This window comes from Filicampus tigris, chromosome 13 (genome assembly GCF_054856515.1).
Source record: "Filicampus tigris isolate MCC_2025a chromosome 13, RoL_Ftig_1.0, whole genome shotgun sequence".
NCBI classification, from domain to species: Eukaryota; Metazoa; Chordata; class Actinopteri; order Syngnathiformes; family Syngnathidae; genus Filicampus; species Filicampus tigris.
In genome coordinates this window covers 8,050,931-8,065,188 of record NC_141229.1, presented here as the reverse complement: position 1 = coordinate 8,065,188, position 14,258 = coordinate 8,050,931, and the positions used below count along the sequence as shown (strand labels likewise).

Sequence of the window (14,258 nt, the reverse complement as noted above, 5' to 3'; positions counted from 1 at the left end):
CAGAACGTAGCAACTTTTCCGGTTTTAGTTTTGACTGACAGGTCTTATAGCCAATCAAATTAATGTAAACGTTCGCCCAACCCATAGAGCGGCCATTCAGCATCGAGCTTTTTGATAGCGGCGTTGGGTCGAAGAGCTGTGCGGTCTTTGTGTTGACATCTGCGGGGGATTGCGAGGTATTAGTCAGATTTATAATGCCTAACACGTGCATTTTTTTGTTCTCAATTTAATGAAAGGCGTCGTTGTTAATGTGCCTTAATTGCATCAACGTTATCGATAGAGAGTTTATTTCTCCTGTAAATCGCACCTGCCATGATGTGAATGCTAGCCTAGGCTCATTGTTAGCAGCTAATGTAGCCTACTAATATTTCTGAAATGTGAATGTCTTACTTCTTTGATCTTTAGATAACAAAATGAACGCTAGAAGTCCATTCGGTTTTACTGAGACGTGATATGGTCACGAATGTAATGTTAATGTGCTATTGAAGATCAATGAGATCAAATATTTCGTCCGTAGCCCGCAGACGTTCTGCTAGCAATGCAGTGATCTCTCGCTAGCCTGATGGTCCATAATGGACGGTAGCGGTGTTGGGATAGTTTGGATGAAAAAAACAATGTCTGTAAACTATACAATGACTTTTAATTCGTTCGATTTTGCAATTTAGTCTAGTTCTGAATGTTTTGTTAAAGCTATCTTTTCGTAACACTATTATTCTGGTTCTGTCTCATCTCTTTAGTGTTTGAATGGATATAACGAGGTGCACGGAGAAATGGGTAAAACAAGACAATGTTATTGTACCATAGAGCATCATTAAAAAAAAAAAAAATCATAAAAACCATGACATACACGCACGATTAACGTCACTTAATCCATCCAGTCTTTTTTTTTTTTTTTTTACGTGTTTTGGGGCACCGTTTGCTGCTTATTAGCATGCTGTAACAAGAATTAACAGGATCTGAAAAGTCTTATTTCAGTGACACTATATACATCCATTCACGATCAAGAATATAACCTGGGCACTGGTGTGTTTATTTTTTATCCCAGCAGATCACCGAGTCACAAGTTGTCATCTTCATATTTTTTTTACAGTACAGTGAACCCTCACCAAGGCGAGTAGCAAAAATTGGCAAGTAATGGATGACTCAGCCATTCTTGTCAACCATTGACAATTTAAACACGAAATATAGAACAATTCACCGCAATGGCACACGTTATTTTGGGTGGCAAAAGCCGAAGCGCTCTCTGATGGCACCACAACAATTGTACAAATTGGCTTTTATGTTATGTAACCAAAGCAGGGCACGGTCAAGGGCCTGGAATTGGAAGTAATGTAGTACAATTGGTACAAATCCCCTGATTGGAAGTAACTGTTTACAAACATGAATTAAATTCTGATTCCAAAATACTTAAATATCATTTCAATTGCATGTCACATTACCTTGGAAAATAAATGGACATTGGTGTGTATGTTGCCTCCGCGATTTTATTATATTTTTGACTCCATGGCATAGTGATACTGCTACGTTTTTTAAATACATTTAACTCAGCGTTTAAGTTCCACCGCTACCCATAGTGATCTGGACCTTTCTCTACATATTGAGAAATTAAAACCCTGCTTTCTCTGTCGTCAAACCCCACAAGGAGCCTCATCTGCCTATAGAACCTTGACAGAAATCTTCCTTCACACTGTTGTCAAGCGGGCCAGCAGTCTGCTGATGGTCAGCTTCAATGTTACAGAAAGAGCACTTAAATTGGCACGACTAGGCGAATCTTTAAAAAAAATTAGTTGTTCGTTAAGTTCAACAGAAAATAGCAAATGGCCGGGGGTTCACTGTAAAACCATTTATCTGCTTTCTAACATTGCCGATTGAGCCTGTAATTCCTTAGTTGATCTTTTTATTCACAGGAGAGGCCTCCAACATCCTCCATCATGTTGTCAAGTAAGAAATCAGACGCCGGGTCCTCGTCATCCTCCTCTTCATCCTCGGCGGGTGCGGTGGGAGGCGACAGGGCGCAGGGCTCTGATGCCCAGGCGGCTGCTTCGATCTCAGCTGCAGGTGCTATGGACATAAAGAAGAAGGAGAGGTCATCCCCGAGCGGTGAGTCAGGAGGAGCCCCTCTGCCTCACCCGGTGGGAGGAGGCCCAGGCGCGCTGGACCCGGACTCGGCCGAAGTCCGCAGGACGAGTCGACGCAAGCGACAAAAGGTAAACATTTTAGAATTGTAGTGGGAGGCGCTGCTGGCGGTATGGTCAAAATGGCTGTGGCGTGTTGTAGAAATGCGGGTTTTAATGATGCTTTTATTGTGCCTACTGTTGCAGGTGGAGTACCGCGAGATGGACGAGAGCCTGGCCAATCTGTCTGAGGACGAATATTACTCCGAGGAGGAGAGGAACGCCAAGGCGGAGAAAGAGCGGAAGCAGGTCATCCCGCCGCCAGCCCCTCCACCAGAAGAGGAGAATGACAGTGAACCTGAGGAGCCATCTGGTGAGTCTCTGTTCTGTTTGGAAGCACCGCCCTTCACCTGCGGGAATAATGGGAACTGAAATAATGCTATTTTTTTCAAACTGTCCAGGCAATGTTTATAATTTCAATATTCTTAACTGTCATATGTTAACAAAATAAAATAAAAAAAGAGAGTGCTTAACTCACTCACTGCCAAAAACGTCTTTTCACAGTCCAGACTTTCAATCCCAGGAACAGTTATATTTTTTTCATTTTTCTTTTTTTTTTTTTTTTTTTTTTTTTTAACGTTAGGGTAAAAAAAGGGTCCTAAAATGTCTGGCAGTGAATGAGTTAAAGAAAAATAATAAGTGAAACTGCATTTTACAGTTCTAGAACTAACTAAAACAAACTATAACTCCACCAAAAATGTCCTTTGATTTTGTCTTGGTCAATTATTATTAGTAATTTTACATATCAGCTTTTGGGGTTTAATTGAATTATATTTATTTTGTTATCACTGTACAGCCGTACAGAAGGACGTTCAAACAGCCGTCGGCATTAAAGACAAAAGCAGTTTGGATAATGGACGGATAAAAACAACAAAACACCCAAGTGTTGCTGTTGTGCTGTAGTTATATTTGGAAAGATAAGCATTAACAGACTATGTCCATAATCAGGTGTGGAAGGCGCTGCTTTTCAGAGTCGCCTCCCTCACGACCGCATGACATCCCAGGAGGCGGCGTGTTTCCCCGACATCATCAGCGGCCCCCAGCAGACTCAGAAGGTCTTCCTCTACATCCGCAACCGTACCGTAAGTTGCACCCAGTCGTGTGACCGCCTCGTCAAAAAGCCGCGACTTCAGACCTTCATATTAGCATCCGTGCTTAACCCCCCTCCTAGCTCCAGCTGTGGCTGGATAACCCAAAGATCCAGCTGACGTTTGAGACCACCTCACAGCAGCTTGAAGCTCCGTACAACAGTGAGACACTTAAAATGATAGGAATAGAAATGGCTATTATTGCGCTTTTCTTTCAGATGTGATTTCATGTCCTTTGTTCCCTCTCAGGTGACACTGTCCTGGTCCACAGGATACACAGTTACCTCGAAAGGCACGGGCTTATCAACTTTGGCATTTACAAGAGGGTCAAGTCTTTACCCAGTGAGTTGATTAATGGGGGAAATGAAATAAATGAGCAATATATTTGCAATCCTGTATACATAAAATAACCAAATCCTCTTGATGTCTTGTCTGGTTAGTGTGTGTACCTTATTGCACCATCAAATTATCAGCTGCGTAGTCCGCTTTAGCAAATGAACACCTCACCTCAAGTCGACGCCTGTGCACCATTCAATTTTGAATATTCAAATTTCTTTTGTGACAAGAAAAACTGTTTGCGACTTTTAAGTCAACCCCAAACATATATATTTTTTTAAAAATATGTTCTATGCAGGCCAACCAGTTGAAACACAGCATTCTGATGAGTATTGTGTTTGTGGAATGTGAGTTAAGCAACAAAATCCACCCGTTTTTCGCCATCTCTGGGGGCGGCCATTTTGTCACTTCTGTCGACTGAAAATGACATCACACCCTCGGGGGCTTAGATAACGACCAATCATGGCTCAGGACTCAGATACGATCAATCATAGCTCACCTGTTATCTAAAGCTAAGCAATTAGCTGTTTTATGAAGCTGAGCCATGATTGGTCGTTATCTGAGCCCTGAGGGTGTGTGATGTCATTTTCAGTCGACAGAAGTGACAAAATGGCCGCCCCCTGAGATGGCTAAAAATTGGCTTATTTTGCTGCTTAACTCATATTTCAAATTCATCAAATTGCCTTGTTTCAACTAGTGTGCCCGCATAAAACATATTCTTGAAGAAATATGTTTGGCTTGACTTCCTGTTTAAGCTATAAATACATTTCTACAAATATCAGTAATGTCTCGTCATCTCTGTTCGACACCTTCAGCCATAATGTGAGAGCATGACGGGTTGATGGACTCCAAATTCTTTGATGTTTTTAACTGCCATTGTGGCTTGTTAAAAGAATCGTTGACCTGCCTTGTTACAGCCAAGAAGACTGGAAAGGTGATTGTGATCGGTGGGGGCGTGTCCGGCCTGGCTGCGGCCCGCCAACTGCAGAGCTTCGGGATGGATGTCACTGTATTAGAAGCCAGGGTGTGTATGCTAAACAATTATTTTTTGGTTCTTAAGTGAACTATTTTAAATCTGACTTTTGGAATCTCCTGATTTTTGTTTTTGTTTTTTGGACTCTTGTTCATAGGACCGTGTTGGAGGCAGGGTGGCCACATTCCGGAAGGGCAACTATGTGGCAGATCTTGGTGCCATGGTGGTGACAGGCCTGGGTACGTCTGACTCAAGCGTTTTTACAATTTCTTTTCGTCAATCAGTAGAGGGTGCTGTTGCCCATAAATATTGTGCGCACTTGTTCAGGAGGGAATCCCATGGCTGTGGTCAGTAAGCAGGTTAACATGGAGCTGGCCAAGATCAAACAGAAGTGTCCGCTGTATGAAGCCAATGGCCAGGCTGTGAGTATGACCAGCTTAAAAGTGAGAAGCAGCCTTGTTCAACTGAAAACTGGCAGCAATTTGCAAATATGTGCACGCAATTGACGTGATAGCATATCGCACTTTCCTCATCAAGTGGCAGAGACGGTGCCATTTTAATTTGAATAAAAATAATCTCCAAAATGTACGAAAAAAAAAAGACAGAAAAAAAATAATGATGACTTTTGTAAATAAATAATTGCGAGTAAAATTGAATGTACACTAAGGTATACATATTGCATCATAGCCTTTAGCAAATTTTGCATTCTTTCTCTTTAAATTCCACTGTACAGTTGAGCGCTACAGATGCCGCATGAATTCTGCAGGCAGTGTGTGTTGTACTAAAGAAGACAACACATACTGGTTTCCGACTAATTATTTGGTTTCCTGCGGAGGAAAACGGGGGTGTCAATTTGAGTTGCGGCATTTATTTGTTGTAGTTGATGCGATTCATTCAAGGCGCAATGTCTATTTAAGAACAAAGGGCCACTCTTTGAGGAAATATGCTATCTGCCTGCTTTTTTTTTTTTATTTTTGCAAACGGCAGCAATTAACCAACATCAGCCGCATTTAATATTTGAAGCCAAATCATTATCTTTTTCCCTCGACACCATATGTTGTTTACTTCATTCAAGAAAAAGCTTGCGAGATCCATCGTGGCTTGAGTGTGCTCCGAAGATTAGTTTTGCGTTGTCCTCGGGCAGTAGTCTAGCTAACCACATCAACACAATGACCCATGGCTTTATTTAACCTCCCAAACAACTGGCGCGCAGAGCACAAAACAGACACAGCCTAATGTCATTAAGTCTTCCCTGAGATTCCATTAATAGGGTGTCGAGATGGGAGGCTTTTGAGGCATCACCAATGAAATGTACGTTTTCCTTTTGTTGACTTGATGTGTTCTCTCTCTCCCTCCCCTCCCCTCTCTTGTTTCGCCAACCGCTGAACAACTCAAGGGGGAACGGTGCACTAGTGTATGTATTGGTTTACTTACATCATCCATTCCTCTCTTTCATGTCGTGAATATCATTGTTGGAAGCAACGCCATTTCCCTTCTCACTTTGCTGGTTTCTCCTTGCTTAGAATAGGATACGCCTTTTATTACCCCCCCCCCTCCCCCGCAGTTGGGGAATTCCAGTCAAGAGTGTCATCAAAGCGCAATAAATGTTTTGATTTCTGTCTCGCACAATCATTTTATTTAACTAGTGTGGCTCTGCCCCTGCACGGTGTGCCTGTTAATAGTAAACAGACTGTTGCATGTTCATTTAATATAGCGATAGTTTACTTGTTGGATGTAAATGCACATTCCCTTTTGGACACCATGTTGGTTAAATGTAAACAATACAAATGCTTAGAAAGAATTGCTTTGAGTGAGTTTTGTTTGATTTCGTTTTTGCGACTTCAGGTGCCCAAAGAAAAAGATGAGATGGTGGAGCAGGAGTTCAACAGATTGCTGGAGGCCACCTCCTTTCTCAGCCACCAGCTGGACTTTAACTTCCTCAACAACAAGCCCGTCTCCTTAGGACAGGCCCTGGAGGTGGTCATACAGTGAGTACAGCGCTAATAGCGAATATTCTATGTAGTTTAGTCCGCACCACGCATGTGTGGACAATCAGATTGTTTGGACAGATCAAACAACTTGTTACTGAACAGACAGGACAGAATTGCCCATTATTCAAAGCATACCTCATCATGGTTTGAAGCATCTCAGCTAATTCGAATATCGGGGAAAAAAGTAATTTTAGTAGTTCGACTCGATTCATTACGCAGCGAAAGAAAGATTTCATCATTTTAGTTTTTATCATTTTGGCGATGACAGCTTCAAGTTAACCCAAATTGACAATCTCAAATCTGAATATTACATAATTTTTAAAAAAATGTAGAAGTTAGGCAGGCATTGACCTTGACCTGAAAAGTAAGCAGCAATTGAAGGCCTGGCAAAAGCATCGGCGGTCAGGAATCTCAGAAATTGGCCATGATTAACCTGCATGTAAAATGTCTGTCATTCATGAACGGTAAATGCCAAATACGTCCGGGCATGAAAGCATTCTCCTTATATATAATATATATTTTTTTTTATGTAGGCTGCAGGAGAAGCACGTAAAAGACGAGCAGATAGAACACTGGAATAAGATTGTGAAGACACAAGAAGAGCTCAGAGATCTGCTCAACAAGGTGAGCAACGTCTCGAACCCACACCACTCTGTGAAATCATTTGAATTATTATGAGGAATTAAAATGCGACGCTTACCCCGGTCTTTTGGTGGCCCAGATGGTGTCCACCAAGGAGCGGGTGAAGGAGCTCCATCAGCAGTTCAAAGAGGCCAGCGACGTCAAACCGCCCAGGGACATCACGGCCGAGTTCCTGGTCAAGAGCAAGCACAGAGACCTGACATCACTCTGCAAAGTGAGTTCACAAAAAGGACATTTCCTGCTACAATCACAATTGCTATTTGAACTGTCCTCTTCATCGTGCTCTTCGCATTGTGACGTCATGAAAGCAAGAATGCGCTGAACCCTCGTATGGTGTTTGTATTTTTGTCACTCAGCCACACCGGCTGATGGGGCCGCTAGAGTTTGGGGTTTTCAAGACAACACAATCAAATAATTCTCTGTTAAAATACTCAACAGATGTTTACTACGTCCCCATTTTCAGTCGACGGAAGACAAAATGGCCGCCCCCGGAGATGGCTAAAAACGAGTGCATTTTGCTGCTTAAATTATATTCCACAAACGCAAAACTAATCAGAATGCCGTGTTTCAACTAGTGGGCCTGCTGGGAGCATAATATGAACAGCAAACATTAATATTTACATCTGTTTAGATCACATTTATGAATTAATGCGCTACTCCTTTTTAAATATAATTTTTTTTTAAATCCCATAAGTGGTATCACCATGGGGAGGTTTCCTTGTCATTTTTTTCTTTTGATAAAAACTGAAAAGGGCTCCCACAGACCCGAATACTATACAAGGGTTTACGATTGAGGTTTTCATACCGGATGTTCTCAGAGGGAAGTGGCCACTGAGTTTAGGTTGCAACAGAGAATGCAAGAGTTGCAGAAAGGCGTAGAAGTGGACGTCCTCGGAAATAAAAAAAAGAGAAAAAAAAGAAAAAGAAATAAACACTTTTGAATTTTGCTGCATTTCCTTTGTCATAGAACAGCAAGTTGTGCAAAAAGGCTGAACATTCAGGTCGACATAGTAATGGAGTGGAATGCAATTTTCAATTTTGAAATTTTCTGGTTGTGGGAAAAACGTTGCCTTTTTTTTTTATACCCTTTATACGTGTATCAGGTTATAAAAGTTTTGCATTTTTCATTATGGCCAGGTTTTATTTTGTTTTGACTTTTGTTTAATAAATTCAATTAAAATTTGTTTTTAAAGCGTTTTTTTTTTTGTTTTACTATTAGTTTTAGTTGAGCGCATTTATGGTGTGCAAGAAAAAAAAATCGCATTTAGATTCTTTTTAAAAATCGTTCAATCCTAGCAAAAAAACTTCGGAAACATTAAACAGTTGGTTCAAAAGTTTAGAGGTCAAATCAAATTGACCTGTAAAGGTTATAGTGCCTTTTAGAGCCATCCTGAAATGTCAGCCCAAATCTGAATATTTCAAATATGATCGCCACTTCCACTCTTCTGGAAAACTTTGGGGTGTGGCTGTGGGAATATTTGTCCACTCCGCCGTGCCTGTTGAAAAGCAGCGACGCCAATGGATCCCTTCGCGACATTTGAACTCTAGACGTCTCGCTCGAGGCTTCAATTACAATGTTCCGGTCAAAGAAGGAGCACTCAAGTTATAGAAGCAAACTGTCTCCGAGCGGGCGTTGCGGCTTTACGTTACATACCGCCTGTCTGCGTTGGACGCTGCCTGCTGCTGCTTTGAGGCGCAATTAGATCTCCCGAAAGATTATAATTGGTAGCGAGGGATATTTTACGGATGGCTCGGCCCCGGAATATTTGAATGCAGCGCTATCTAACTAAAACCCCGACAGGCTATGTTTAAGTGGTTTAATGCTTCGGTGGGATGTATTATTAGCACCGGCGCTTGCATTTTTCTTTGGGGGCGGGGCTTTACAGATCAATCACCTCTGTGGGTGTTTTAAGAAGGAAGCGTTTTTAGCTAATTCAAACACAGCTGGTGTCTGAAGGAGTCGTCTTCTGTCCCACCAACCGCGTCAAGGTCTCAGTGTGTCTTGACAGGCGCACACGCGCTCACACATTCGGTTGGACGTGTGTGCTGAAAGCGCACCAGCTGGCAAGATAGGTGACGGTCCAAATTTTGTGGTTTCTTCAGGAGTACGACGAGTTGCAGGAGCTGCAGGGGAAGCTGGAGGAGAAGCTCCAGGAGCTGGAGGCCAACCCACCCAGGTATCCAAACGGGTATTTTTTTTTCCTTTGGCAATTAGTGAACTATGAACTCATTCTACCCCAATGACGTATTTATATGTCATTTCACAATGGGTCTGAAAAAGTCTGCCGCTGAACGAGTTCAAGATGATGAATGCCAATCCCAGTTGAAGTTTACATCTTGTGTACTTGAAATAAACATAGCTTAGCCTTTCAGCCAGCTAGCTTGATGCTAATGATAAATAGTGTGTAGGTTGCGATGCTTTAAGCTGTAAACGCGAACGGTGCAGCAACATAGCATGAGAATGAGTTATATTAGTGCCGTACTGATGAGTTGAGACATCTCGAACTGTATATCCATCCGTCTGTCCAAAACACTGCTTCATTTTGGTCTGTCGGTAAGCTTTATTTTTTTTTATACATGTATATTTCATTTATTTATGTATTTATTTATATAGTGTCTGGATACGTTCAGTCCAGTCCACATGTTCACATATCAATGGTTTATGAAACCTGAAAATCTGAAGAGATAAAGCCACAGATTTGTTTTCATTATTGTTATAATCTGATTAATGATTTACTGACTTATGTTTACGCCACGCCTGTTTGGTAGAATTTTGTGAAGTTAGCGTAGTGAACGCTTTAAAGATTGCAAGTCAGAGTGTCTAGTAAGTCAACTCTAATTAAAGTAGATAAACTTTCATTTTCATTTGTGGCTCATTTGTCAAAATTCTGCATATTCAATCGAAATATTGAATGGGGGAAAAAAAAATGACAATTGCGTTATTTTTCAAAAGGGTTCAGCCCCATTTGCCAACATCGTCTCCCTTTTCCTTTTCCAGTGACGTCTACCTGTCCTCACGGGACCGCCAGATACTGGACTGGCACTTTGCCAACTTGGAGTTTGCCAACGCCACGCCCCTCTCTACTCTTTCGCTCAAACACTGGGATCAGGTGCGTCTTTACTTTGCCGCGTCTTAAACCGTCACGCGGCTTTGCTCACGCGCGATTTCACCCGCAGGACGACGACTTTGAGTTCACTGGCAGCCACCTGACCGTGAGGAACGGTTACTCGTGCGTGCCCGTGGCTCTAGCCGAAGGCTTGGACATCAAACTCAACACAGCGGTGCGGCAGGTTCGATACACGGCATCCGGTAAGTTTCTTCCATCAGAATTGCCTTTTTTTTTTTTGAAGATACAGAGAGTTTTTGACATGTGCCCCCCCCCAGGCTGCGAGGTCATCGCCGTCAACACCCGCTCCGCAACGCAGACGTTCATCTACAAGTGCGACGCGGTGCTGTGCACGCTGCCGCTAGGCGTGCTCAAGCAGCAGCCGCCCGCCGTACAGTTTGTGCCGCCGCTGCCCGAGTGGAAGACCTCCGCCATACAGAGGATGGGCTTTGGAAACCTCAACAAGGTGTGGAGAGTTGTAGAGCGCAAGAGGGCGTAGTGTGCTGAGTAACCGGTGGCTAACCTCTAGTGTTTTTTTTGTTTTTTTTAAATCAAATCTCACTTCGTGAACAAATCTTCTGAATTCTCTTACATTTAAAATAACCACATAACTGCCTGAGGAAAGTCAATTTGGAGTAATGCTAACAAAGAACGGCAAACACCATTGACATGCTCATGGCTAGCATCCATAGTCACGGTTTTAAAGGCAACGGTTATTTAATCACAAACGGTGGCGCAACACATGTAGACGTAATGGTCACAGGCAAATGTTCCTTATCCTGTGAGAAAAATGGAGCAGCACAATGAATTGGGTTAAATCATTATGCACAAACGGTTTACATTCTATTTAATTATGTTATTATTCAATGTTTTGATGAAGGGAAGTAATAGAGTATTATTTTTACTTGTTAGAAACATTTTGTTTGGGTTGCGGGGGTGCTGGAAATGGCTGGAATGGATTAATAGCATTTCCATTCATTTCAACGGGAAAGATGATTTGAGTTTTTCGGAGTCGCAAACGTGGTCACGGAACAAATTAAACTTGTATCTAAAACAGGGCTGGGAAATGAAAATCTGCTAACTTGGTTAAGTCGACCACAAAAATTGGTCAAGACGAAAATTTCAGCCTCGAAACTATAATTAACTCATTCACTGCCATTGACGGATTTATTTGTCTTTTCACAGTCCAACGATTCAATTCCAGGAATGAATTTATATTATTTTCAAATTTTTTTTTTTTCAACGTTTGGTTAAAAGATGGTCTGAAAATGTCTGGCGGTGAATGAGTTAATAATTTCAAAACACCCGGGAACCAATGTTTAAACAATGAACCAATTACCCGAGTAATCGATGGAATAACCGATTGTAAAAAGATTTTCTAGTGACATCCCCAATCTCACAGCACCACTGTATTGCATGAGCGTCGTTTGCTGGGCTGTCGACCTTGACGTTGGATGTCCATGCAGACGTAATGCAGCCGACATCAGGAAAGAACTCATGAAGATAATGTGATATCATCATTATTGTTATGTTTATCCTGACTCATTGGCATAAGAGTGCGCATGAGGGCGTAGTGACACACACTCACTCCTCACTGTGATGACTCGAGTGTCCTGTCCTGTTCTGCCGCAGTGCATCATGATGCAATGTGCTGCAGTCTTCAGCAGAGGGAGCTCACTCATACAACTAACTCCCTTCATGCTTTCCTAATGGCCAAGTGTCGTGTCCGTCTTTTTCAGGTGGTGTTGTGTTTCGACCGCGTGTTCTGGGACCCCAGCGTTAACCTGTTCGGTCACGTGGGCTCCACCACGGCCAGTCGGGGAGAGCTCTTTCTTTTCTGGAACCTCTACAAAGGTAACTAACTCCCTTCTATATTCATTTCTTTCATTGAAATGATTGAGTGAATATGATATATAAATAAGTAACATTTAAACAAATACAAAACCTTCAGTGTTTAATTGGAAAAAAAAAAATGTTGGCGTTAGGTTATACTTTTAAATTCTTATATAAATTTATAATTATCAATAATAATTTGATCCACAATGTTTTGAAAATGTAAACATCAACTTTGAATTAAAACCCCCAAATCGGAAACATTTATATTTTTTAATTAAAAACTACAAATTATTCTGTTAATAGCCTTTTATTTATTGAGTGTACATGGAAAAAAAAAGTAGGCATATATAACCATACAGTATATGTGGGAAATTATGGATACTCCATGGTAACGGTCCATACTTCGGTCTTTGGGCCAGTTTGGTAAACTATTTTCCATTCATTTTTTTGGGGGGGGGGGGTTGTCAGCAAACTATCAAGTATCGCAACCATCGATACTAATTAAGCTAGCATTAAGCTAGCGGGGCCAATTCTTTGGACATTTTAACTACACAAGATGTAATTGTCTTTGTTTTATGTTTAGTGGCAAATAATGGCTCGTGTGTTGGAAAAATTCTTAAGTTGGGTCACTCATGTTTTGGCACAACTATTTTAAAAATGTTGCCGTCATTATTTTCTGTATTGATTTGAATGTAAACAAACAAACATAGGAACCTGAAAATCTGATAATACAAACATTTAACTCATTATTAGTACTACTTGCCCAATACTAAAAGTCCGACAATGTGACTTTGTCCCGCGGGGTCAGCTCCCATCCTGCTGGCTCTGATGGCGGGCGAGGCGGCCGGCATCATGGAGAATATCAGCGACGACGTCATCGTGGGACGTTGCCTCGCCATCCTCAAGGGCATCTTCGGGAGCAGCGCCGTGCCTCAGGTAAACCGCCTCACAGTGCAACTCCGACCCGGCGGTTCCCGCGTCTGCAACGTAACCTTGTCTGTCGCCATGGCAGCCAAAGGAGACGGTGGTGACGCGTTGGCGCGCCGACCCCTGGGCGCGGGGCTCCTACTCGTACGTGGCAGCCGGTTCTTCGGGCAACGACTATGACCTGATGGCTCAGCCCATCACGCCGGGTCCCGCCATCCCGGGAGCCTCGCAGGTGAGCGTGAGATCAGAGTTATAATATTTGGGAATTGTCATTATAGTTAGTTTTTATTAGTTATCTATGTATTTTTTTTAATTTAATTTTTAATGTCTAAAGATGAGAGTACTTGTTACCTAGGTTTCAAGCTGAGTTAAGTGCCAAAAGCAGGGAAGCTATAAACGCATGACGTCGCCTAGGAGCGACGTCATCTAGTGGTGCATTTTTATTGGCCATGGCATTGGCCTGAGCACAAAAGCAGCAAATTTGCCTGTTCCACAAATTGTTGCTCAATTCAAGTTCTCATTCTGTGTCTCCCCCACCATCAATCCAGCCCGTTCCCCGACTCTTCTTCGCTGGCGAGCACACAATTAGGAACTACCCGGCTACGGTACATGGCGCCCTCCTCAGTGGCCTCCGTGAGGCCGGACGGATAGCCGACCAGTTCCTTGGCGCCATGTACACGCTCCCCAGGCAGGCCACGCCCACTGCCGCCAGCAACCCTCCTCAGGCTCAGCCCACCGCCACCAACGTCTGAAACCTTGCTCCTCTGACTATAGACTTTTTTTTTTTTTTTTTTGTATTTTGTCGTCCTTTCCTTGACCTGTTGTTGACCACATTATGAAATATATTTTTATATTTTAGCAGTGTAGCTGTATTACAAGCTGTCTCATTCTAATAAGATAGAAAATATAGATACAAGTAAATTAAAAAAAAAAAAAAATCATCACAAAATGAGACTATACAGCATGTTCCGTGAAACTTTGATGGATGACCGATAATGCACGCAGCGTGTAACCTACTAAAATCATCAGGGGTGTAATCATAAAAGGACTAAATGAGCAACCTGTAGGGGAATAAAAAGAACACCTGCATTGGACAGAAGTGAACTGCTGACTTTCTGCATTCCACAACCAAAAACCTGTCAACGAAAGCAAAAAGAAAAAGGTATTAAAAGCACAGATTTGCT

General features: G+C 42.2%; 2 protein-coding genes across 5 annotated transcripts in view; one reads left to right on the top strand and one right to left on the bottom strand.

Moving 5' to 3' along the window:
• The first annotated feature begins 77 nt into the window (after nucleotides 1–77).
• On the top strand, nucleotides 78–14,173 carry kdm1a (lysine (K)-specific demethylase 1a). 4 transcript variants are annotated; one of them, XM_086050311.1, is made up of 23 exons: nucleotides 103–176; nucleotides 738–774; nucleotides 1,908–1,941; nucleotides 2,053–2,207; nucleotides 2,319–2,487; nucleotides 3,123–3,256; nucleotides 3,346–3,424; nucleotides 3,512–3,604; nucleotides 4,516–4,622; nucleotides 4,729–4,810; nucleotides 4,899–4,993; nucleotides 5,968–5,985; nucleotides 6,417–6,559; nucleotides 7,096–7,186; nucleotides 7,284–7,418; nucleotides 9,308–9,381; nucleotides 10,203–10,314; nucleotides 10,382–10,514; nucleotides 10,590–10,777; nucleotides 12,051–12,165; nucleotides 12,956–13,083; nucleotides 13,160–13,306; nucleotides 13,623–14,173. In XM_086050311.1, the coding sequence occupies exons 2-23, from the start codon at nucleotides 745–747 to the stop codon at nucleotides 13,824–13,826; spliced, it is 2,466 nt and encodes an 821-aa protein (XP_085906437.1). In that variant the 5' UTR covers nucleotides 103–176; nucleotides 738–744; the 3' UTR covers nucleotides 13,827–14,173. The 4 variants fall into 4 exon arrangements, with proteins under 4 accessions (XP_085906435.1, XP_085906436.1, XP_085906434.1 ...); XM_086050309.1 differs by having other exon boundaries at nucleotides 78–176; nucleotides 1,908–2,207; nucleotides 2,322–2,487; XM_086050310.1 differs by having other exon boundaries at nucleotides 78–176; nucleotides 1,908–2,207; nucleotides 3,132–3,256.
• luzp1 (leucine zipper protein 1) overlaps nucleotides 12,436–14,258 on the bottom strand; it is a 55,109-nt gene continuing 53,286 nt past the window's right edge. The window contains exon 9 of the transcript XR_015089404.1: nucleotides 12,436–14,210. The gene's annotated coding sequence lies outside the window, so the exon portion shown is untranslated. The remainder of the gene's footprint in view (nucleotides 14,211–14,258) is intronic.